Source organism: Podarcis liolepis (assembly GCF_965112155.1).
Source record: "Podarcis liolepis genome assembly, chromosome: 13".
Classification (NCBI taxonomy): domain Eukaryota; kingdom Metazoa; phylum Chordata; class Lepidosauria; order Squamata; family Lacertidae; genus Podarcis; species Podarcis liolepis.
Window position 1 is genome coordinate 53363985 of NC_139573.1, and position 24734 is coordinate 53388718.

At 43.4% G+C, this 24734-nt stretch overlaps 1 protein-coding gene across 14 annotated transcripts in view; it reads left to right on the forward strand.

Moving 5' to 3' along the window:
* The window catches only part of FHOD3 (formin homology 2 domain containing 3), a 369691-nt gene that overhangs the window by 281644 nt on the left and 63313 nt on the right, over positions 1-24734 (forward strand). For 8 of the 14 annotated variants that reach the window (XR_014518724.1, XR_014518725.1, XR_014518727.1 and 5 more), the window contains 4 exons: positions 1243-1293; positions 5343-5557; positions 12214-12531; positions 18912-19804. Coding sequence is in view for 2 of the 14 variants with exons in the window: in XM_083473089.1 (XP_083329215.1) it covers positions 1243-1293; positions 5343-5557; positions 12214-12531; positions 18912-19804 (1477 nt within the window). In the remaining 12 variants the exon portion in view is untranslated. The remainder of the gene's footprint in view (positions 1-1242; positions 1294-5342; positions 5558-12213; positions 12532-18911; positions 19805-24734) is intronic. The other 6 variants (XR_014518729.1, XR_014518733.1, XM_083473090.1 and 3 more) reach the window with 3 other exon arrangements.

Genomic DNA, 24734 nt, shown 5'->3' on the forward strand with positions numbered 1-24734 from the left:
TGTAAATTTGCTTAACATAGTGCAAGATGATGCCCTAATAATTTCCAAAAGAGAAAAATAATTTGCTAGTTCTGTAATGAAACAGAAAAGCTCAATAACTTATCAGTGACTAAGAAGTCAGGAAAGTCAGAAGGAGACAAAGGAGTCCCCAGCCTCTGGCCTGTTAATGAAATAGTCATCTTCTATGTAAAGGGAATATTTTTGTGTGGAGGTATCTGAAGGGATGTCACCCGGACAATAAGTTAGTGAGAACTTGCCCTTTAACTGTCACCTATCTAAGAATGGAGGGAGGCGGGTGGCGCTGTGGTTTAAACCACAGAGCCTAGGACTTGCTGATCAGAAGGTCGGCGGTTCGGATCCCGCGACGGGGTGAGCTCCCGTTGCTCGGTCCCTGCTCCTGCCAACCTAGCAGTTCGAAAGCACATCAAAGTGCAAGTAGATAAATAGGTACCGCTCCGGCGGGAAGGTAAACGGCGTTTCCATGCACTGCTCTGGTTCGCCAGAAGCGGCTTAGTGATGCTGGCCACATGACCCGGAAGCTATACGCCGGCACTCTCAGCCAGTAAAGCGAGATGAGCGCCGCAACCCCAGAGTCGGTCACGACTGGACCTAATGGTCAGGGGTCCCTTTACCGTTTACCTATCTAAGAATGGATTCTCAAGACTGCCTCCCACAGTGCAATTCACATAATCTTTGGAAAGAATCTCCGATTGGTTTTAGCACCACCCCATGAAATAAAGACCTGAGTGTTAATTGTTGCCATTTCTGTGGTGGCTACACACCTGAACAAATATTTGTGTGTGTGTGTGATTTTTTTTAAAAAAATATTTTTTTCTTAATTTTTTTCACCTGAATAAATCTTGATACCTTTCACAAGACATAGAGCTCAGGTCAAAACTTGATGCAGGTTGGAGACTTAATGGCATTTGCTTAGAGCATGGCGCTCATAATGCCAAGGTCACAGGTTCGATCCTTTGTCCCACGCCAGGATTCTGTGACATATCCCCCTATGAAAAACATCAGTTATCAGCGTAGTACCAAAGAAGTGTGTGTGTGACAATGTGTCCTTGACATTTAAAAATTACACCCATCATCACAGATTTCTCTTACCAAAGAATGTATTTGAATCTGAGCTCTTTTGCTTTAGCTGCTTTCATTTCTTTCACTGCTTGCTATGTTCTTCTTTTCCTGCTTTTTATTTAAGTTATTTTCCCTGTAACTTTGTGCACCTCTGTTTCATAGTCGTAATTATCTAGACAAAAGAGAGGAGCTAAGACAAGCAAGAGAAGAGAGGTTGGTACTTAACACTGTTTTTGGCCTTTTTTTTACATTTTTTATGTCATTTATTAAGAGGTGCATGGTTTTGTGAACATGCTTCCAGTTAGCCTTGTAAAGAATGGCTTAAATCAGAAATGCATGTGCTATTTCATTCTGGCAAGCACAGCCATGATAAAGGAAGATGTTCATTACTGAATAATGGGCATGTAGCAAATAATTGTTTGGATTGCAGAGAGAGAGAGGGAGAGAGAGAGTTCTGAAACTGTCAGCCAAGACTTTCAGCTACTTCACAAGAAGCCTATAGCAGAGAAATCTGCAAAAGAAGTGTCTTGGGAAGTCTGCTGAGTTTGGAGACTAGGTTTGATTCAGAACTTCCACCAGACCTTCAGCTGGCTGTTGTATGGTTGGAAAGGCAAAGGAAGGACAGCACTCTATTTTGAGTTTTGAGAAACTAAGAATCCCATGTAGAGAGCTTCTACAGCCATAGTTAAAAGTCACATAGCCTCAATAATACGAGAGCAAAGTGCTACCTGCAATTTTTATAGTATCATTTGCAGAAAGACAGGCTAACATGACTGCCTCTTTAAACAGATAGGACATATTGATCATGTTGCACACATTGCATATGTTCCCCATCCTTCAGTCCAAACATCACTTCTTCTAATAGTGAAGTCAGGTGACGAGTTTTGGAAGGGTTACTGAGAAATAAGAGGTATCAACGTGCTTGGGAGAGCCCCAGGGTTTCCAGAAGTACAAAACACCATTTGAAAAATACAGTGGTGCCTCGCAAGACGAAAAGAATCTGTTCTGTGATTCTCTTCGTCTAGCGGTTTTTTCGTCTTGCAAAGCAAGCCCATTGAAGGATTAGCGCTATTAGCGGCTTTTAGCGGCTTATCTGCTGATCGGATCAGCTGATAAGCGGATTAGCGGCTTAGAAAAAAGGGGGGAAGGGGAAAAAAACAGCAGGAACTCGCAAGACATTGTCGTCTTGCGAAGCAAGCCCATAGGAAATTCGTTTTGCGAAGCACCTCCAAAACGGAAAACTCTTTCGTCTAGCGAGTTTTCCATCTTGCGAGGCATTCGTCTTGCAGGGCACCACTGTATACCTAAAACTGCAACCTGCCAAAAGACAAATAGAGGCTGGATACAATCAGTCAGGTCTTACATCCATAGCAGTGACCAGGGGAGGAATGACTGCTGGCAGGAGTGCAGAGAGAACTGCCATGGCGCATCTTCAGCAGCACAAGCGGGCACTTTCATCTGCCCCAGCTGCAACAAAACATGTCTTTCACTACAAGTCTCTACAGCCACAGCAGGCACTATAGCCCTACAACAGTTTGACTTCACCCTCAAAGGCAAAGTCATCCATTGTCTCCTGAGACAGATGGATGCCAATCAACCATTTCCTTGCAGCTAGCTAGTGGGTGGCGCTGTGGGTTAAACTACAGAGCCTAGGGCTTGCTGATCAGAAGGTCAGAGGTTCGAATCCCTATGACGGGGTGAGCTCCCGTTGCCTAGTCCCTGCTACTGCCAACCTAGCAGTTCGGAAGCACACCAGTGCAAGTAGATAAATAGGTACCGATCCAGCGGGTAGGTAAACGGTGTTTCTGTGCACTGCTCTGGTTTGCTAGAAGTGGCTTAGTCATGCTGGCCACATGACCCGGAAGCTGTACACCGGTTCCCTTGGCCAATAAAGCGAGATGAGCACCGCAACCCCAGAGTCATCCGTGATTGGACCTAACGGTCAGGGGTCCCTTTACCTTTACCTTTACTTCACCGTGTTTTAGATAAACGATCCTTTGGAGAAATGGTGGCCAACCTTCTTGACAAATGTGTCAGAGCATATGCAGCCCTCCCTCTCCATCCCTTGGAATGGTTTTCTTCTAACCTACTAAGGGAGGGAACAGGTGGCAGCACAACACAGAAGAGTCAGATAGCACTGCAGCCACGATTCCAAGCTGTAGGGAGACTCACTGGTCTGCCTGTTTCAAACCAAATAGGCTACAAACCCCTGCTACCTGTGTCACTTATGAATCCATCTACTCCAGGGGTTGTCAGCCTGGTCCCTACCGCCCACTAGTGGGCGTTTCAGGATTCTAGGTGGGGCAGTAGGGGGTTCTATGGCACAAACTGAATCCTCCTTCCATCGAGCACTGGTGGGCAGTAAGGAAATTTTACCATCAAGAAAGATGCCTTAGTGGGCAGTAGATATAAAAAGGTTGACTACCCATGATCTACTCATTTGGGAGATAAAGCCTTATTTAGGTAACAGCTTAGCTCTCATAGAGAATCACAATCTATTGAACTAGCTGTGTATACTGTAAATGCAAGAAACATTTCCTATTTTATAGCCATCCTTTGCAATCACTTTCCAAAATCTGTGGTCACTTCTACATCACATGGAACCCTAATTGCTTAACATTGAGAAAAAGCTTGACTATGTTACTGAAAATGGTTTTGCACACCCTTAAACCAGATCCTGCAACCCTGCATGTGGCATAATGTTTATGAAAGATATCTTCGTATCTGCAATGGCTGTGCACTTGGAACTACACTTGTACCCATGTATTGACTATATAAGTTAGTATTTACTGAATAACAGGCACTGTTATTTTCCGGGGTTAGTGGCAAAGCAGCCTCATCCTTACTGGAGGCAATGTTCACTAGCGCAACCTTTCCTTGTTTATATCGGCTCCTAAAAGCATCCACCCCGTGGAGGAGACTGCATGCTGTGCATCTGCATGATTCACTCATCTTGCTTTCCGGTCAGCTTCCACTGAGATCTGGCAATCTACTCCATCTCTGCATTAGGCGCGATTGGATCATTCCATCCCTCTTAATGCAAGATGCAGCAGAATCACCCACACTCAGGGGAGGCTTCCCATTGCATTTGCATTTCTGCATTAGTCTCTTGTCAGTGTGTACCTCTTTTCAAACAGTGACACGCAGGAGGTGAGGTCCTCTGAGCCAGGTAATTTTTACTCTTTTACACTGTAAACCATTTCAGGTGTAAAACTGAAGCATGCTTCCAATTTTGATTAAGGGAAAAGATGGTGAGAATCTGAGAAACATTTCGTATTGTTATGAAATGCTTAGTGCAGTCAGATGTTGGAAGCCAAACAGAGTCTGGGATGCAAGAAGTTAGTTCTGATTCACCTTTGTGAGTAGGGCAAACGGAGTCAGGAGCCTACTTTTACATCTGCATCAATTAATGTACTCCATGGGCAAATAATGGTGGATAAAATTAGCAGACATCTGGAAGACACACATATTCCGAAGCTATTTTGGTCTGAACATATAAAGAATTGTATGGAGAATATGATTGGTAGCTGGTCTTAATAAACAGTTAGCAAGTCTTGCCTGCCTAAAATGCAAAACAGATGTATCTTTGTTCTTTTCAACTGACTTTGATGAATAAACTATATGTGACGTCATATCCAAGCTATTGAATGTCTTGAGTCCGGCCGAGAAATCTTTTAGAATTAAAAAAAAAAAAGTTTCCATTGTAGACGCTCGAGAGAACAAAGTGCATTCCATTGCACTGCTCTTGGAGCAAATAGAAGCAGGTTCAGAGACTCAGACAGTTCTTAGTCCAAACATTTGTAAGTGGTATTATTTTCTGCAAGATCTATTTTCCTGCGAAGCACTAAAATTTCCTCCCCTTTCTCTTCAGCAAGACTGGGACTGGGTCTTTTAACATTTGGGGATCTGAGAGACATTTTTGTGAAGGAAAAGGGAAGAGCTTGTAAATGTTTCCACGGGGAAGAAGACAATTTTCTTCAAAGTTCAGCATCTGAGGATTGCTTAATATTATCCTTTTGTTCGACATCAGCACTATAAACGTCGCTGGGTTTTGCTTGTTTTTCGTCCCGTCCCCGTCTCCCCTGCTCTGGTGCCTTCCGTCCCGGCCCCCCTCCCACCAAAGTTTATCCCAGCAGTCAGTTTTGCCATGTACCTCATGCGTCAGGAAGTCAGAACTTTCCTCGCAGGTGCTTCAGCTATAAACAAGCACCAGCAACCGTTTTCTCCTTCTTTACGAAATCCCTTTGGAATTTGACTTCCAGATACAAATACTTGGAGAAATTGGCAGCTGAAGAGTATGAGAAGGAGCTGAGAAGTCGGAGTTTATGTCGGGGCAAGAGTGACTTGTCTTTGAACTTGGGCTCTTCTTCAGTCCCAACCTCTCCCATTCCGACATCTGCGAGCCTCACTTCAACAGATTCTCAGGAGGAGCCCAAGTCCCCTGTGACAACTCGCAGGGCATCTCAGATCTCAGAAGGTAAGTGCCAATGAACTCTGAAGGCGAAATTGGCATCTCTTAATTGCTTCTCAGTTCTTTAAGCAGATGCACCAGTATAGATTTCAAGGTATCGCACTTTCATAAAATGTTGATATCTTTTGCTGTCAGTCCTTTCTCTTAGATATAGGTTTATACCTTACAAGCAAATGGCAACATTTGGTATGCTATTCTGATTTCACCGATTGCATTTGGTGTTGTGATCCTGGTATATCAATGCTTACAAAGTCAAAACACTAAAAGTATGTGGAAAGTATGTGGTCCACCTAAAATTAAACATGTTAGATGAATTGGCTTCAATGGGAGATTTCAGCATGGGGGACTTAAAATGTTTAATTTTAGCTAGACTGCACCTTGGAATAACCATGCCAGTGTTAGGCCATGTGTGTCCCTTGGTTGGCTTTTGACATCTTGTCCCCTTGACCCCAAGAGCCAAGCTGCTTTTGGGAGAATTTCAAAATTGGTGACAGGAAAGTGTCAAACTCTCATGTACACATACCAATTCAAATGTAGGTTTAAATTATTGATAATCATCTTTTTAATTTTTAATAGGAAATATGGGATGAAAATATAATTGTAATTATTATTATTATTATTATGCTTAAGGAATCTCTGAAAGAGATGTGATGATTTGGTACCAAAATAAGTGGCAAGGCAATAGTGAATGGGAAAACAGAGATGAAAAGTTGTTTTTATTGGTGGGGGTGGCATGCATACAATCTTAGATGTATAGCAGAACTCTGTATAGTATAGGTTTATAATACACCAAATGCAATTATGTGGGTAAAAAGTGAAGAAGAAATCAGAAGCATTATCTAGCCCAAGTTAATCACTGTTAAATCACATTTATTTCAATGATGAGTTAAAGCACCTGCCTAAATCGTTCCTATTGAGATCCAGGGGACAAAAATACTTATTTTGGCTGGTTTATGCACATGATCAGCATCTTACGTAGTTTCTTTGGAAATCTGATGATGAATGCATTCTCTATATATGTGACTTCTGTACTTGAAGGTAAGATTGTTCACTTCTTCCTCAGTTGGAATCAAATCCTGAAAATACTTTCTCTGTTATGATGCATGAATATTCCTGGGCCTGGTGCATGCCGAATGCCAGTTCTCACTATCATAGTATCATAGAGTTGGTACATCAAAGGTCTTCCCCCGCTGATTCAGGAAATCCACTACAACGGGTAGCCATCCAATCTCTACATTAAAATCTCTGGCAAAGGAGAGTCTACTGCCTCTTGAGGCAGACTGTTCCACTGTTGAGCAGCTTGCACCACCTGCAAGATCTTCCAAGCTTTCAGTCTAAATTCTTCTCCTTGTAATTTGAGCTCATTGGTTCAAGTCCTACCCTCTGGTGCAACCCAGAACAAAACTGCTCCAAGATCTATCTGACAGCCCTTCATGTACTTTGACTTGATGATGCTTCTATGACTTGGGCTCTTTGGCTTTATTGGCTGCTATTGCTTGAAGCATGCTGTTAAAGAACTACCATCTGAAGGGAGAATGGATATTGTATGCTGACTTAGGGTGTGCTGCTGTCAAACTTGATTTTAGTTTGCATGGTTTCTATTTTTTCTCAGTATTGGAGAGTTCCTGCAAAGATTGTGTATCTGTGAAATCACTTTTATTCGGAATGGCAGTTATTCAAACCCAATGTCAGCCTTTAAAAGAAACACACACACACACACACACACACACACACAACTCACCTCACCTCATTTCCCCCTACCATTAGGGTTTTTCAAATCTCTGCATAGAGAGCAACTATCTCTTTCATGATGATTATTTTAGCATACGTCTCTGGGATTCCTTCCAAACATTACATTATAAAGTGGAGCTCTTTGGTATGTGTGGGGAATAGATTTATAACAGGTGCATAGGCTAACTCTCTGTGGTTGAGGTGTGGAGTTGCTTTCAGCAGATGGCAGGTGTTTAGGGCTTTTCCAGAGGAGCACCTGACGCAAATGAGCAACGTTGTGGAAATTTGCACAGATGAATGAGATAAGGACAGCAAAGGCTTTCAGTGTTAAGGGAAACATCCATCTCTGTAAAGATCTCTGAATGCAGATGGTCCATGCCTTGAAGCTGCTGTCATAGGCATAATTACAAGGAACGAAACCCTGTTGATCTTAGTTTCCCAGCAAAAATTATTCACTTGAATGAATGTGAATTTTTTGGATTCAGAAAGGGTTACAAGTCCCATCTGAATGTTGGAGAGGTGCACTTACATTTCCATTGTTACTTTGAAAGGCTGCAGCACACGGAAAAATTAGGAGCAACCTTTCTCAAATCTTTTGTTTACCCATGAAGACAGTCTGTTTTCCAAATACTGAGAGTTCACGCAGGTTCACGTACTGCGCATTACGTATCTCCACCACACTTTTCAGTAGCATTTGGATTATTTGCATTTCCAAAACTTTGCTTCGTTTCCGTAATGGGATTTTGAGAAACTTGAAGACTACTCAATTCACAAATCTGGCCATTGTTTATGCTATAAAAAAGCAAAAACTTAATTTCTAAAAACCCTGCAAGTAATGTGGAATCTTGATTTTCTCCAGGGAAGATGGGATGGCTTGGTCCATGAGAAGGAAAGTCATGTTAGAAAACAAACGTCCCCCCCAAATAAGGGGGAAATTACATCTTCGGTTGTTGTACACACATGTATATTTGACATGCACAAAGCAATTCCATTTGTTTCCGCTTTTTCATACTAAAAGAGGCCACCTGCGTTATTTATGGGAAATGATTGAATACAAAATCAAAACTGCAGATCCTTCATTAGTAGTGGAATCCTATATATGTCTCCTGAAATGTCACTCCTATTAAGTTAATTGGGGCTTAATCCCTATTAAGTAGGTGTACAATTCCAGACTAAGTGTTTTACTACGAAAATCCAGCAGATTAGTGAATAGTCTAAACTGTAAACTGAACCCTTGGTAAATAAAGGAAATAAACTATGTGAGACAGAAGTCCCTAGAATGTCTGACTGACTAATCTAGATGCGAAAACTGTAGACTGCTTAGAATTTTTGCTACAGTTAAGCCGTATAGCTGGATGGATGAATGAATGGATAGACAGACCTATTGGATACAGCTGCTGTGTGACGTGTTAGCCGTTTTTTTCATAGGGAAACTCCTAAAAGGGTCTGACCAGCTTTCCCATACCTGGTCTGGTTAGGCACCAATTGTGATTTCTGGGGCTGATGGGAATTGTAGGTAAAGGGTGGGTCAGACAAAAGATTATGTATTAACCCAACTTCCATCTGCCTTTGGAAGTTCACAAGCAGGTTATGAGGGGGATAGTTTTCCATTATTGTTTGTCCCCAGCATCTGGTAATCCGTGGTAGAGTTTGGCTCCATACATAGACTGTGAAACTCCTAGCGGGGAGGACTTGGCAAGTTTTGGGACTGTTGCATGTGGTGGAGGCAGTGAAATGCGCCAGCGGACAGAAGTCTAGGTTTTTCTGCCTCCTGATTCAATTCTAGGGGCCAGAGAGAACTTGAATTCCATTGTCCCTGTCAAGAAATGCCCCAAGTTTATAAAACCACTCACTATTTTGAGTCAGACCCAACTCTGGTCTGATTTAGTTAGAGTCAGCCTGGAATACTAGTAATGTTAGCAAATTCTCAAGGGCTTTTAATTTGAATTTCTCCAAATAAGAATTTGCCATCAATACTAGCAATCAGAAGTGTGCAGTTGAAATGGGGAACATGGGACTGTTCAGATGTTATTGACCTCTCGCTCCCATCAGCCCAGCGAGCATGGTCAGTGGTCAGGGATGAATGGAGTTAGAATCCAACAACATCTGAAGAGCAACATGTTCCCCATCACTGATGTAGCTCTCATGATCTGTAGAACTACCTTCTGTGTATCTTGCTAGAATCAGAAAAGCTTCAAGTTCTCTTTTCGTGGGTCATCCCAAAAGCTTCAGCTGTATTTCAAATTGGCATTGCTATTTACATTGCCTTTACATGGTGAACTTGAATTTTGCTGATATACTAGCTCATATCTACCATATTTTTCGCCCTATAGGACGCACTTTTTCCCCTCCAAAAATGAAGGGGAAATGTGTGTGCATCCTATGGGGCGAATGCAGGCTTTCACTGAAGCCTGGAGAGCGAGAGGGGTCGGTGAGATCAGCGCGTCCAGGCTTCTCGGACCTGTCCGCAAGCAGCAGGAGCGCTCCCGCTACTTGCAGAGAGTTGCCGGCATGCCGAAGCCTGCGCGCGCTGAGATCAGCGTGTCCAGGCTTCGCGGACCTCTCCGCAAGCAGCGGGAGCCAGCGCTGGGCTCCCACGGCTTGGAGAGAGCTGCCTGTTTGGGGGCTGGGGTCGGGGGAAGCTCGGGGCTCCCCCGCCCCAGCCCCGTGCCTGGGGGGGGGGAATAATTTTCCCCCTTTAATTCCCCCCCAAAAAAACTAGGTGCGCCTTATGGGACGGTGCGTCCTATAGGGCGAAAAATGTGGTGTATCTATATCTATATCTATCTATGAATCAGTTCATTTGAGAGGTAGAAAATTAAGAAGATATGTCAAATCACAAAATGTTTTTTCCTAATAGTCATCCACCTCTCAGGAGTTGTTGCTGAAAAATCTGAAGAAAGACTTTGTTGCATGGCATTAGAAATTCATGTTTTGACCTCCCTTTAGAGCGGGGGACAGCAAACTTTTTCAGCAGGGGGCCAGTCCACTGTCCCTCAGACCTTGTGGTGGGCCAGACTATATTCTGTAAAAAAAAAAAAATGAACAAATTCCTATGCCCCACAAATAACCCAGAGATGCATTTTAAATAAAAGGACACATTCTGCTCATGTAAAAACAAGCTGATTCCCAGGCCGTCCGCAGGCTGGATTTAGAAGGCGATTGGGCCGCATCTGGCCCCCGGGCCTTAGTTTGCTTACCCATGCTTTAGCGATTCAGGACATAATTAATCAGAATGTACTCCTGAATAAGTAACCTCAAAACAGTGCTCTTGCACACTTCTAGTAAATCTCAGTGGGATTTGTGCAGGAGAACTTCCTAATACCTTGTGTGTTCCAAATGCCTACTATTGGCTTAAACTAATTTTGTAGTACCTCATTTTTTTGGTGGTTTTTTTCCCCCCCAGATGGTCCCCATTTTTCCACTATAAAGTTACACTGCTTAGGTTGGACTCCCTTTCCTTTTCTCTTCCTTTCTGGGTCATCTGAATTCTCATCAGAAAAGAAAAGATCACTGCAGTCTCCGTTCTGACACTGCGTACACTGCAAAAGTAGAACTGCCAGGCTGGTCAGAAGGAAAAATCTAGAACTGTATCATAGTTTAACCAAGAGGTGATTTCACAACTACACAAAATTAACATACATATTCACCTTTCTGTCACTTCTGCATGGCCATTCTGTCTTTGAGAACTGTGAGCTGCTTGACTGAATACCTGTGGGCGCCTTCTCGTTTCTTTACATTACAATATAGAAATCTTGCATGTGAAAATCTGCTGGTTTAGCTGAAAATGATGACTAAATTTCACTCTGTCAGTGATCAAATGAGGTGGAGGAAATCAACTGCATAATCAACAATATGTGTCAGACGCCAGTTAAGAGGCAAATTTATTCCACTTGCCAAACAGCTAGAAGCTAGATTTGTGCCAGATGCCAAGCCAGTGTTTAATGTAGCTATTCCGAAATAAATTGCCATGAGGAAACATATGCTTGCTGTCAACAGTGCATGACACTGCCCTTTCCAAGCTGTGCTGCTCTAATAAAACTAACACATGTGTACCTTTCTATGTGTAAACAGATGAAAAATCAGTCACTCTAAACATGTTTTAGGGATGCGGGTGGCGCTGTGGGTTAAACCACAGAGCCTAGGACTTGCCAATCGGAAGATCGGCGGTTCGAATCCCTGTGACAGGGTGAGCTCCCGTTGCTCGGTCCCTGCTCCTGCCAACCTAGCAGTTCGAAAGCACGTCAAAGTGCAAGTAGATAAATAGATACCACTCTGGCGGGAAGGTAAACGGCGTTTCTGTGCGCTGCTCTGGTTCGCCAGAAGCGGCTTAGTCATGCTTGCCACATGACCCGGAAGCTGTACGCCGGCTCCCTCGGCCAATAAAGCGAGATGAGCGCCGCAACCCCAGAGTCGTCCGCGACTGGTCCTAATGGCCAGGGGTCCCTTTACCTTTACCTAAACATGTTTTCAACAATAGAGCATACAGCAACCAAAAAATGATCTTGTTCTTTTTCCCTGTTGCTCCCTGCTTTTAAAAGAGAGAAAGAATAATTTGTTTGGAGTCATTTCGTAACCTTTTAGCACCCAGTGTAGATGGGATTATCAAATATTTGTACCTAGATTGTTGAGATTTCACATCCACACACACACTTATAAATGCATTAAAGTTTGACCAAACTTTATTCAAGCAGGAAATGGCAGATTTCCAGTGTGTCTTATGAGCAAAGCCCTCCTTCAAGGGCTATTACATGAGCTCTGCCCTCCGAATGCTGTGCTCGGCCATTTCTTAAAAGCAGCCTCCGATACCAAGACCCCTTTCTCTTTTCACTCACTTGGAGAAATGGAACTCACTGATGGAACTCACTTGACTGTGCAAAGCACGACACACTGTTTTTAAGCGAATCTTTCTCCATTATTCTTTTCACCAGTGAGTGCCAGTGACCCTGAATGTGAACCAGAACGTGAGCCAGAGGCAGAAACAAAAACAGAGCAGGAAGACGAGGCAGACTTGGAGCAGGGGGCAGAAAGACCCCAAGAAGTAGAGGTTGCAGAGGTGGAGCCAGGAAGCGGAGTGGCGCAAGGTCCAGAGCAAGAGGCAGAAGAAGGTGCAATACTAAGTGAAAAAGAGAGGCAGAATGAAGAAGTGAATGAAAAAGACAATTGTTCTGCGTCCAGCATTTCCTCAGCAAGCAGCACTTTAGAGAGGGAGGAAAGGGAGGAAAAGTTGGCCAGTGACAATGAAACTGGTAAAGTGAAGTATTTTCTCCATAACAGTTGACCTTTTTTGTAATTTTAAAACAGCAGCTTCATTTTAACATTTGTTGTAAGAGAAGTATTGATCTGTTTTTGTTTACTGGTGTGTCCTCCATTGAAAGCCTCAGTTCCTAGACATTTTGGGCACAGGGTTCACTAGAGGTTTTCTGCGCAGACTCACAGAAGAATCAGAACTTTAATTAAAAGGCATTGTTCCATGGGGATAGTATTCTTGAAGTTTCCTTACTAGTTAGAATCTCATTACAAAAACAGCCATTATTCACATTTCAAGACTCCTTTTAAGTTCGCCTTTAGGAGAGGGTCTGGACTTGTGGAAAAAACCTTCCCTGCTATTTCCCCCTTGCTGAAATGTGACGCTGCATATTTGGGACCCTTGTCTGCCAAAGAAGTTTTGCCATTTTCAGAAGCGTAGGTTTTTTCTGACTTATCCGTTCACATATTGCTTCAGATCCTAGCATGACAGTTCACTGTTCCCCACTTTAAATCCCCGACACCTGGCTTATAATTGCATGTGGCTTCTGACTGAAAGGCTCAGAGACTGGTGCGCTTTTGCATATGGCGCTGGGGTAGGGTTCATCATTGTTCCCTCCTCGGTTGCTGCCTTCTTTGCTATTGTATATCTCTCCTGATTCCATGTTATTAACTTAATACAGAACATCTTGTGCATAAAACTCCCCCTTTTCCTTAAAATGACAACTCTGCAATAACTGTTTGACATCTTATTGCTATGTTTGGAGGGCTTTTGTCCACATGATGCTTCTTCCATCCCTAGCGGTCACTCTTAGCAGGTTCAGAGTGAAATCACAATCACAGATGGCCTTGCTTCTCATTACCCTTTCTAAGGAGATAGGCAAGAGTGCTTATCAATAGTGCCTCTCCTTGTTGTCTCTGCTGCCCTTCTTTTCATCAGATAATCGGATATTCACATTCACTTTTATGGGACTGCAGTAATTAGGTGCAGATTTCCACTTTCCTCAATGTAGAATGTGTGTAACCTTGGCAGGCACTTCTCTTTTAATGTTTTCAGCATGCAGCATATGCAGCCCAAGAGGTATCTGGGAAAGAAAATATTTCACTCTCTAGAAGCTATGCAAGAAAATGAAAATCACATTTTGGACTCTAGTGTCCAAACCCACTCTACAAAAGTCCTGGACTATGATTAAGTTACTGCCCTTTTTAAAGGACTCTTTCTTTCCTGACACATACCCAAAGGATGTTATATTCTTCTTAAAGTTTCATTTTGCTGTACTTTTGTAAGGACATGAATGTATGCAAGGGAGTGAAATAGTTAGTAGAGAGTTGCTCCACATCTGCATCTCATGGGTTCTTCATGGGTCTGACCCTTCTAAAATCAAGGCCAGGCAATGGGAGGAAGTAAATGCCCCCCCCCCCCCAGATCTGGCCCAGGAGCCCAAGGCTTCCCAACCCTGCAATAAGGAAAATGAGAAGGCGCCTTGGTTTTGCAAGAGAATTTTCTGACTCTTATTTCCCGTATTGTCTTTTGCTCACTTCAGTTCTGGAAAAGGATTAAAATAGATTGGCATGATTTTGTCATTTTTAGCAGATGCTACTGAGAATACTAAAGAAGACATTTATAAGAGCGCAAGAGGAGAGGTTCTAGATAGGCATTTTACTCATTTTAAAGGGGAGATGGGTACAAAATTAATCTTGAGTTGTAAATGACTTGAAATGCCCTCACCCTGCACCAGCTTGTTAGCAGGCCGAAAACTAGGGGCTTCCTCTCAGTGTGTTGGGGAGAGCCGCAAAGGGGAGCAAGACGTTTGCATCACTATTGTTGTAAGAAGAAATACAGTGGTACCTTGGTTTAAGAACAGCCCAGTTTGCGAACTACAGTCATACCTCAGGTGAAAGTTGCTTCAGGTGGAGTGTTTTCAGGTGGCGCTCCACGGCTACCGAGAAGTAACAGAACGCGTTACTTCCGGGTTTTGCCATTCGTGCATGCGCAGACGCTCAAAATGATGTCACGCACATGCGCAGAAGCAGCGAATCGTGACACGCACAGACGCGGGTTGCGTTCTCTTCAGGATGCGAACGGAGCTCCGGAACGGATCCCATTCGCATCCAGAGGTACCACTGTATTCAGTTTACGAACTCCGCAAAACCGGAAGAAGTGTCCCCGTTTGTGAACTTTACCTCTGTCTAAGAATCTGAACGGTGGAAGGGCACCGGTGGCGGGGGGCCTCATTAGGGAAAGCGTGCCTTGGTTTAAGAACAGTTTTGGTTCAAGAACGGAATTCCAGAATGGATTAAGTTCATAAACCGAGGCACCATTGTACTTGATAAGAGGCTTCCCTTCTGAGTTATTTAGAGGCTTTCATTCCCTTTGGGGAAGTCCTGAGACTTTTTCTTTTTACCAGATGTTGGCTGGGAACACACTCAGCTTCCTCTCTGCTTCCTCAGTTTGTTAAGTATTCAGACATTTCAATAAACCAAATCTAAAGAAAAAAGGAGCTAATTGCCCGTCATGGGGATCTTCTGGGGTTTCATGAACACAAATGGGTGTTTTGAGTACAGCTGAGCTAGAAATTCTCAAGCAAGCTGTTTTAGCTGAAGATGTGGGCCTTTGGGGAAGACGAAATGTTTCATGAAAGCTCCCCCCCCCCCAGACTTGCCTCCACTTTTTATACTGCCTGTTAGTACCTACTCGTGACTTTGATAGCAGTCAGCCTGCTTCTCTTGTTGCTGCTGAGATCCATTCCCCCAATCTATTTTTACCCAGAAATTTCTAGATTGAGGGCACAAAGTGTTGCCCTTACTTTCACGTAGCTTAATCTAATTGGCTGTATTGCATTGGCATCATGCAGCAAAACCTCATTGCACTGGCATCTAGTGAAATCGCATTAGCTAAAATGCATTGACCTAGAGTCTAGGACTTAGGCAAAGAGATTATAAAAGGAGTCTGCATAAAATCTGGCTTATTGTAAGACAGGAAGCATCCCAGAGTTTGGCCAGGCAGGCTCAGAAATTCAATAGCTCCCTTGCTGTCAAAGTCCAGAATTTCCCTGTGCTGGTAGCTCTAGAACTGTTCAGTAATACAGTGTTTTTTGTTCATGTATATGAACTTAATTGAAAGCCCAAAAACAGTAATTGGGCACAACGGTATAAGGAAGTAGGATTTTTTCCCGTTTTTAAATACATTTTTAATCAATTTTCTTAATTTTCCAAAAACAGGATAATATAAGAATAATACTAATAATTTGTTATTTCTACACCGCCCATCTGGCTGGGTTTCCCCAGCCACTCTGGGGGGCTTTCAACAGAACATTAAAAACAGAATAAAACATCAAACATTAAAAACTTCCCTACCACAGTACTGCCTTCAGATGTCTTCTAAAAGTCGGATAGTTTATTTCCTTGACATCTGACGGGAGGACATTCCACAGGGCGGGCACCACTACCAAGAAGGCCCTCTGCTTGGTTCCCTGTAACTGCACTTCTCGCAGTGAGGTTAACCACCAGAATACCCTCGGCGTTGGACCTCAGTGTCCAGGCAGAACGATGGGGGTGGAGATGCTTCTTCAGGTATACAGGACCGAGGCCGTTTAGGGTTTCAAAGGTTAGCACCAACACTTTGATTTGTGCTCAGAAACGTACTGGGAGCCAATGTAGGTCTTTCAGGACCGGTGTTATATGGTCTTGGCGGCCGCCCCCAGTCACCAGTCTAGATGCTGCATTCTGGATTAGTTGTAGTTCCCAGGTCACCTTAAAGCTGCATTTGGAACCAAGTTGTGCATTTGGACCAGGTACTCCAATTTCTAGAGTACAGTGGTGCCTCGCAAGACGAACGCCTCGCAAAACGAAAAACTCGCAAGACGAAAGAGTTTTCCGTTTTTGAGTCGTTCCGCAAGACGAATTTCCCTATGGGCTTGCTTCGCAAGAAGAAAGCCCATGGGGAAATCTCCGGGGACCTCTTTTAAAATGCTGGTGGTCGGGAGCAAAGACTTTCGCCCTCCGCCGGCCTTCAGAAGAGGTCCTGGACCTCTTCTGAAGGCCGGCGGGGGGCAAAAGTCTTTGCTCCCCCCTGCCTGCCTTCCCGGGACAGCGGAGACTTCTCCGCTGTCCCGGGCGATCTTAAAATGCTGGCGGGCGGCAGCGAAGCCTTCGCTGCCGACCCCCAGCATTTTAAAAGCCCCCAGGACAGCGGAGGCTTCGCTGCCGCCCGCCAGCATTTTAAAATCGCCCTGGGACAGCGGGGGCTTTTAAAATGCTGGCGGTTGGCAGCAAAGCCCTCCTGTCCCTGGAGCTTGCAGGGCGGGAGGTGGGGAGAAGGGCTTTTCTTCCCACGGCCAGCCTTCAGAACAGCCTTCTGAAGGCTGGCAGTGGGAAGAAAAGCCCTTCTCCCCCCCCCCCAGCCTTCAGAAGAGGTTGGGGGACAGACTGTCCCCGGACCTGGTCTGAAGGCGGTTTCCATAGGAACGCATTGATTGATTTTCAATGCATTCCTATGGGAAACCGTGCATCGCAAGACGAAAAACTCGCAAGAAGAAAAAACTTGCGGAACGAATTAATTTCGTCTTGCGAGGCACCACTGTAATAAATTGCAAGAAACTATCTGAATCTGTGGGTTGGGCCAACAATTCTCTGTGAATGTACATAACCATTCTGGAAGAACAAGTGGTTACAAGATGAGGGCAACCTTACTATTGTGGGTTTTTCCCCCCTTCGTTGCCACCTAGATGTCCCACCTTCGTTGCCACCTAGATGTGTGCAGGAGAACTCCTGAGTGCCCTAGATTATTGCAGAGTTAAAAGTGGAACAGGCCACGTGTTTGTTCAACTATATTCAGATAGCTTTTAGTGAAGTTTATGAAATCAATTACGTTTGCAATACACAGTTCAGTAGTTTATTACGCTATAGAACAAAAAGGAACAAAACAGTTTGTGTGGGGTTGTCACCAGTAATTCAAGCCATAGGGACAGAGCAATTGTATTGAAGGGCTGGACAGGCATACAGCGGTACATGCAGCACTACATCCGAAGCAGGGCAGAAGCGAGACCAGCAGAGGGCCCCAAGGATCAGGCCCTTTGGCAGGGATCTGTGGGGCTTTGGATCCTGCAGATCGATAGTCTCTGGCACATCCATCCCATTTCAAGGTCTTCTGATGGTTACTGCCAGCAGCAGCACACCATCTACACTGCCTTTGCCTCAATCAACAGTTCTCCTCTTTGCACCATCATACCTGCCCTCCCTAGGACTCTGGCCTGAAATTATCAATCCAGCTGAGAAAACCAGGCTTCCAATGTGTTTCCTTGCTTTTTCAATAACTTCACCAATGTCCAAAGTCGTTGAGTGTAAGATACCAATTGGTTTACAGTTATCATCCAGGTGATGATGTTTACTATGCACAGAACAGTTACCATGGCAGTATGTTTAGAACAACATGTGTGGACACGGGTGGCGCTGTGGTCTAAACCACTGAGCCTCTTGGGCTTGCTGATCAGAAGATCGGCAGTTCGAATCCCCGCGATGGGGTGAGCTTCTGTTGCTCTGTCCCTGCTCCTGCCAACCTAGCAGTTTGAAAGGACGTCAAAGTGCAAGTAGATAAATAGGTACCACTGCAGTGGGAAGGTAAATGGTGTTTCCATACACTCTGGCTTCCGTCACGGTGTTCCGTTGCACCAGAAGCAGTTTAGTCATGTTGGCCACATGACCCGGAAAGCTGTCTGTGGACAAACGCTGGCTCCCTCAGCCTGAAAGCAAGATGAGCGCCGCAACCCCATAGTTGCCTTTGACTGGACTTAACTGTCCAGGGGTCCTTTACCTTTACCTTTTACCTATGCACAGAACAGTTACCATGGCAGTATGTTTAGAACAACATGTTGGCCATTAAAAATCTGGGGGGACATCAAAGCTACTGAAATTATATATGTTTTGTTTAGTTTTGTTAATGAAAGCAAAAAAGCAATATCAAATACATAGTTTTCTCTTTTTTGTTCCTTAACTAAGCTTTCACCTGAAAGATTTCCCAAAATTTCCCAGATTGTGTAGGACCTAGGAATATGCTGTATTATTTCTAACTCTCCCAGACAGCCCCATTCATTCCAAGTTTCATATGTTGTTGTGTATGTATTTATGAACAGGCAAGAGGGCCTTCTCTGTAGTGGTGCCCACCCTGTGGAACGCCCTCCCATCAGATGTCAAGGAAATAAACAACTGTCTTGACTTTTAAAAGACATCTGATGGTAACCCTGTATCAAGAAAATTTTAATGCCATTCAGAGTGGCTGGGGAAACCATACCCAGACCCAGAGGGTGGGGTATAAATAATAACATTATTGTTGTTGTTATTTGAACAACCTCCTGACCCAGTTCCGTTCAATGTGTGGTTTCAGGTCCATGGTTACAGACCATTCAAGATGTTGGTGTGAATGACCAGTGCAGCAACATTCTCAATAACAAGAGGTTCATGTTGGACATGTTGTATGCCCATAACAAGAAGCCCAAGGATGAAGAAGATAAAGAGCTGGAGGAGAAGGAGGAGGAAAAGGAGATGGTGGAGGCAAGTGAAGACTCTATCACTAGCCTGGCCAGCAGGATCTCAGTTCTGAAGGCTACCAAACAGGCCAAAGATGAAAGTGTCAAAAGAATGGAGATTGGGAATTTGGACAACCAGGGCAGCGTCAAGGCCTTTGCAGAAAGATTCAACAATGGTGAACTGGCCAAGACCTCCAACTTTCCTGAGAGTGATTTTAGCGAAAAGGTCTCTGAAAAAACACCAGTGCAGCCGAAGAAGGAATCTGACTATATCTGGGACCAGCTCCTGGCCAATCCCAGAGAACTGAAAATCAAAGATATGGATTTTACAGATTTAAGGGATGAGGATGATGTGGACATCTTGGACGTGGAAATGGGTTCTGGTGACTCCTTAGCTCCCCCTCCTCCACCCCCACCTTCCTTTTTAGGTTTGCCTCCTCCACCCCCTCCCTTGTTTTATGGGTGTCCTCCTCCACCCCCACCCTCTGGTAATTTATTGGCACCCCCGTCCCTCTTCGGCATTCCTCAGGGTTTAGGATCGCCCCCGCTTCCCAGAGGTCAGCCAGCCTTTATAAAAAAGAAAAAAACAATCCGTCTCTTTTGGAATGAGGTGAGGCCATTTGAGTGGCAGTGTAAGAACAACAAGCGCTGCAAAGGATTCCTGTGGTCAAAACTGGAGCCTATTAAGGTGGACACTTCCAAACTAGAGCACCTCTTCGAATCTAAATCTAAGGAGCTTCCTGTCACCAAGGTATTTCTCTTGATTTGCATTGAGTTTGATCATATTTTATGTGTCTAAACCAAATCTGCGAGCTCTTCATGATAAAATAATTCCAATAATTATTGCAAAATTCCCCAATATAGGTAAGACCGTTTTGCTTTACAGCTTGCGGACCATGTTAGCTATTAAGAAATGCTCCAAAATAGGTTTGATTCCTTAAATGAAGTCAAATATTCTGTGCAACATCTGTACAAGTAGTCAGCCGTAATTTTCTAGTTGATTTAAACTGGAAGAAAGGAAGCCTCAGTTTTCTTTACTGTTTTTTTTGCCTTTTATCATTTAAGGCAGGCATAGGCAAACTCGGCCTGCCAGATGTTTTGGGACTACAATTCCCATCATCCCTGACCACTGGTCCTGTTAGCTAGGGATCATGGGAGTTGTAGTCCCACAACATCTGGAGGGCCAAGTTTGCCTAAGCCTGATTGAAGACCTTTTGGGCAGACAGATGAAAGGTGCTTCTGGATTTGGGCAGAGGAGAGCCTGAATCTGAATTCTAGTTTTTGAGGCCTCATTGTGCAGATGACTAATTTTAATGCATGTTATTTGAGAACTGTTGTTTATTGTTTATGCTGCGAGATGTTTGCAAATCCACCACATATTTTTACTTTGGTTTATATAAGTAGTAGAAGTAGATGAGTGGGGTATAAATAATAACATTATTATTATTTATTAACTTCTACATAATTCTGTATAGTGTAGGAATAACTCTAGTGCAGGAAGTAAGTCAGATGTGTAGTTGTTTGTAAAACCTTCTGTGTCCATTCCCCATCTGTATATGCAATCTATTTATATTACGGCCTGGTCCACATGTCACATTAAACCAGGGGTGCCCAAACTTTTTTCAAAGAGGGTCAGGTTTGATGAAGTGAACATGTGTGAGGGCCGACCAAAGTTGTTGACCTTTTTTTTTTTAGGATTTTACCCCAGGAAGTAAATTGCCAGAGGGGCTGGATTAAACTGACCGGTGGGCCGGATTAGGCCCTCAAAATGGACTTTGGGCATGCCTGCATTAAATCATTGTTTGTTTGTTTTTTTATATAAAATTTATATTGGTTTTACAGATTTTTTAAACACAAACAAACACATAAAAAACCAACAAACACGTATAATTTCATAACATTTTTTCATAAACTTCTTTTCCGGGACTCCCCCATACCCCCCCTTTCTGCATCCCAATGTCCAAAGTATTTTTTAGCAACTTCTAAATATACCTTTCCAACCTCTGTCATCTTAGTTATCTCTATAATCTGACCTTATATCACTGTATCCCTTTGTTCCTGAAAACCACAACACTCTAACATTCATCAAGTTTATAATAGTCCTTAAGATAACTTTTGAATTTTCTCCATTCTTCTTCCGTCTCTTTTCCTTGGTCACGGATTCTGCCTGTCATCTCGGCCAGTGTCATGTAGTCCATCACTTTCATCTGCCATTCTTCCAGAGTGGGTAGATCTTGTGTCTTCCAATACTTTGCGATGAGTATTCTTGCTGCTGTTGTGGCGTACATAAAGAAAGTTCTATCCTTCTTTGACACCAATTGGCCGACAATGCCCAAGAGAAAGGCCTCTGGTTTTTTATAGAAAGTACTTTTAAGTACCTTTTTCATTTCATTATAGATCAATTCCCAGAAAGCCTTAATCTTTGGGCATGTCCACCAAAGGTGATAGAAGGTACCTTCAGTCTCCTTACATTTCCAGCATTTGTTATCGGGCAAGTGATAAATTTTTGCCAGCTTGACTGGGGTCATGTACCACCTGTAAACCATTTTCATAATGTTTTCCTTTAAGGCATTACATGCCGTAAATTTAATACCGGTGTTCCATAACCATTCCCAGTCAGCTGACACAATGTTATGACCCACGTCCTGTGCCCATTTGATCATAGCCGATTTGACTGTTTCGTCCTGTGTATTCCATTTCAGCAACAAATTATACATTCTTGATAAATTCTTAGTATTGGGTTCTAACAATTCAGTCTCTAGTTTTGATTTTTCCACCTGGAAACCAATTTTCCTGTCTTGTTTGAAAAATTCCATTATTTGATGGTATTGAAACCAATTTTGTACTTTATGTTTCAATTTCTCATAACTTTGTAATTTCAACTTATCTCCATCCTGTTCTAAAATTTCCCAATACTTCGGCCATCCGACCTCCATATTGAGTTTCTTCACTGCTTTAGCCTCCACTGGTGACACCCATCTAGGGGTTTTGTTTTCCAACAGATCTTTATATCTTATCCAAACATTAAACAGTGCTTTTCTAACAATGTGATTTTTAAAGGCACTATTGCCTTTGTCATACCATAAGTATGCATGCCAACCGAAAGCATTGTTAAAACCTTCCAGGTCCAAAATGTCTGTGTTCTCGAGGAGCATCCATTCTTTCAGCCAGCAAAAAGCTGCTGCCTCATAGTACAATTTTAAGTCCGGCAGGGCAAAACCCCCTCTTTCTTTAGCGTCTGTCAATATTTTAAATTTAATTCTGGGCTTTTTGCCCTGCCAGACAAATTTCGAAATATCTTTCTGCCACCTCTTGAAACATTCCATCTTGTCGAGAATCTGCAAGGTCTGAAACAAGAATAACATTCTAGGCAATACATTCATTTTAATCACAGCAATTCGGCCTAACATTGACAATTTCAAATTTGACCATATTTCTAGATCTTTTTAAATTTCTGACCAACATTTTTCATAATTGTCCTTATACAAATTCACATTTTTAGATGTCAAATAAACCCCTAGGTATTTCACCTTCTTGACCACCGTCAAACCTGTCTCCTCTTGGAATTCCTCCTTTTCCAAATCTGTTAAATTTTTTCCTAAAACTTTAGTTTTTTGTTTATTCAACTTAAATCCAGCTACCTGGCCAAACTGTTGTATTATTTCTAATACCTTTTTCGTGCTAGTGTTTGGCTCTTGCAAAGTCAATACTAAGTCATCTGCGAATGCTCTTAACTTGTAATGTTTAGCTCCGACCTGTACACCTTTAACCTGCTGGTCATTTCTAATCATGTTCAGCAAAACCTCCAGAACAGAAATAAAAAGCAATGGGGAAATTGGGCACCCCTGTCGTGTTCCCTTTTCTATCTTAAGTTCCTCAGTTAGTACGTTATTTACAATCAACTTCGCTTTTTGTTCTGAGTATATTGCACCCAAACCATTCTCAAAACCTTGGCCTACCCCCATCCCATGAAGATTCTTTATCATAAAACTCCAAGAAATATTGTCAAAGGCTGCATTAAATCATTGTTAAAGCAAACTATGGTTTAATGTGAACATTAAATGTGAACTGGGCCTTCCGTTGAAGCATTTCATTCCACTTGACAGATTTCCATCTGATGCGCTCCAGTCACTCACACACCCTGTTAGTAAAAATAAAAAAATCCCTTCCAGTAGCACCTTAAAGACCAACTAAGTTAGTTCTTGGTATGAGCTTTCGTGTGCATGCACACTTCTTCAGATACACTGAAACAGAAGTTGCCGGACCCTTCTATATAGTGAGAAGGTGGGGAGGGGTATTACTCAGAAGGGTGGTGGGAATGGGAGATTGGCAGATAGCTGAGATGAGCCTGTTGACGACTCTTAACGACTGCAATAGGTCTTACAGGAAAAGGCAAGGGGTGAGAAGGTGAAAAATGGCTTAGTCATGTATAATGAGATAAGAATCCAATGGATCATCTCAGCTATCTGCCAATCTCCCATTCCCACCACCCTTCTGAGTAATACCCCTCCCCACCTTCTCACTATATAGAAGGATCTGGCAACTTCTGTTTCAGTGTATCTGAAGAAGTGTGCATGCACACGAAAGCTCATACCAAGAACTAACTTAGTTGGTCTTTAAGGTGCTACTGGAAGGGATTTTTTTATTTTGACTATGGCAGACCAACACGGCTACCTATCTGTAACTGGAACCCTGTTAGTAAACCGTGTCATAGAACTACCTCCAGTCTTTGTCTTTCTAGACCAGTGACCATGCATGGTGGGAGTTGTAGATCAGCAACAATCGGAAGCAGGCATGTCAGCTCTAGGGAGCTGAGGCATCTTCTTTGGCCCCCGCAGTATTTGTTGGGAGGGAGCCAGGCCCCCTCAGGTTTGAGGGGGTGCAGGAGACTGAGCGTGGAGCTGAGCACAGGGCAGCTTCAGTATCTTACTCCTCCAGAGCGCTCAGCCTCTTCCAGACAATGCAACATCGCGCGCACACATGACACGCAACACATGAGATGTCACACGTGTGATGGGCCCTCTCAAACTTGGGGCCAACTTGGAGCCTCTATCTGAAGAACCAAAGGTTCCCTGTGCCAGCTCTAGGCCTAGCATTCTGACAACTTCTAAACATCAGAGAAGTTGTATTTTGTAGACCCTGATGCTGGGAAAGATGGAGGGCACAAGGAGAAGGGGACGACAGAGGACGAGATGGTTGGACAGTGTTCTCGAAGCTACTAACATGAGTTTGACCAAACTGTGGGAGGCAGCGGAAGACAGGAGTGCCTGGCGTTCTTTGTTCCCTGGGGTCACGAAGAGTCGGACACGACTAAATGACTAAAGAACAACAACAGACATCCCAAAACATCTTAGCATATGGCTAAAGAGGTCTCAACTCAATATACTGAAGCCAGATCTCTTCCAGTCAATAGCTACAGAGATTATAAAGGCTTCAATGTGCATCTGCCTTGGGGAGGGAGGCTGCCCTTTCCTCCTGCCCCTAAAGTTTATCTGACTGGTGAGGAGAGAATTGGTCAAACTACTGTTCTTCATATCTACAGGTTCCGTAGTTTACTTTAGTTTCTCTATGACCATAGTAAGTGCCTTGATTGTCCAACACTGGCTTTGATTCTGCAAGTGTGGTTGGAATTTGTACTTAAATTCAATAACCATATCAGAAAAAAGCCCTGTGCTTTCGTA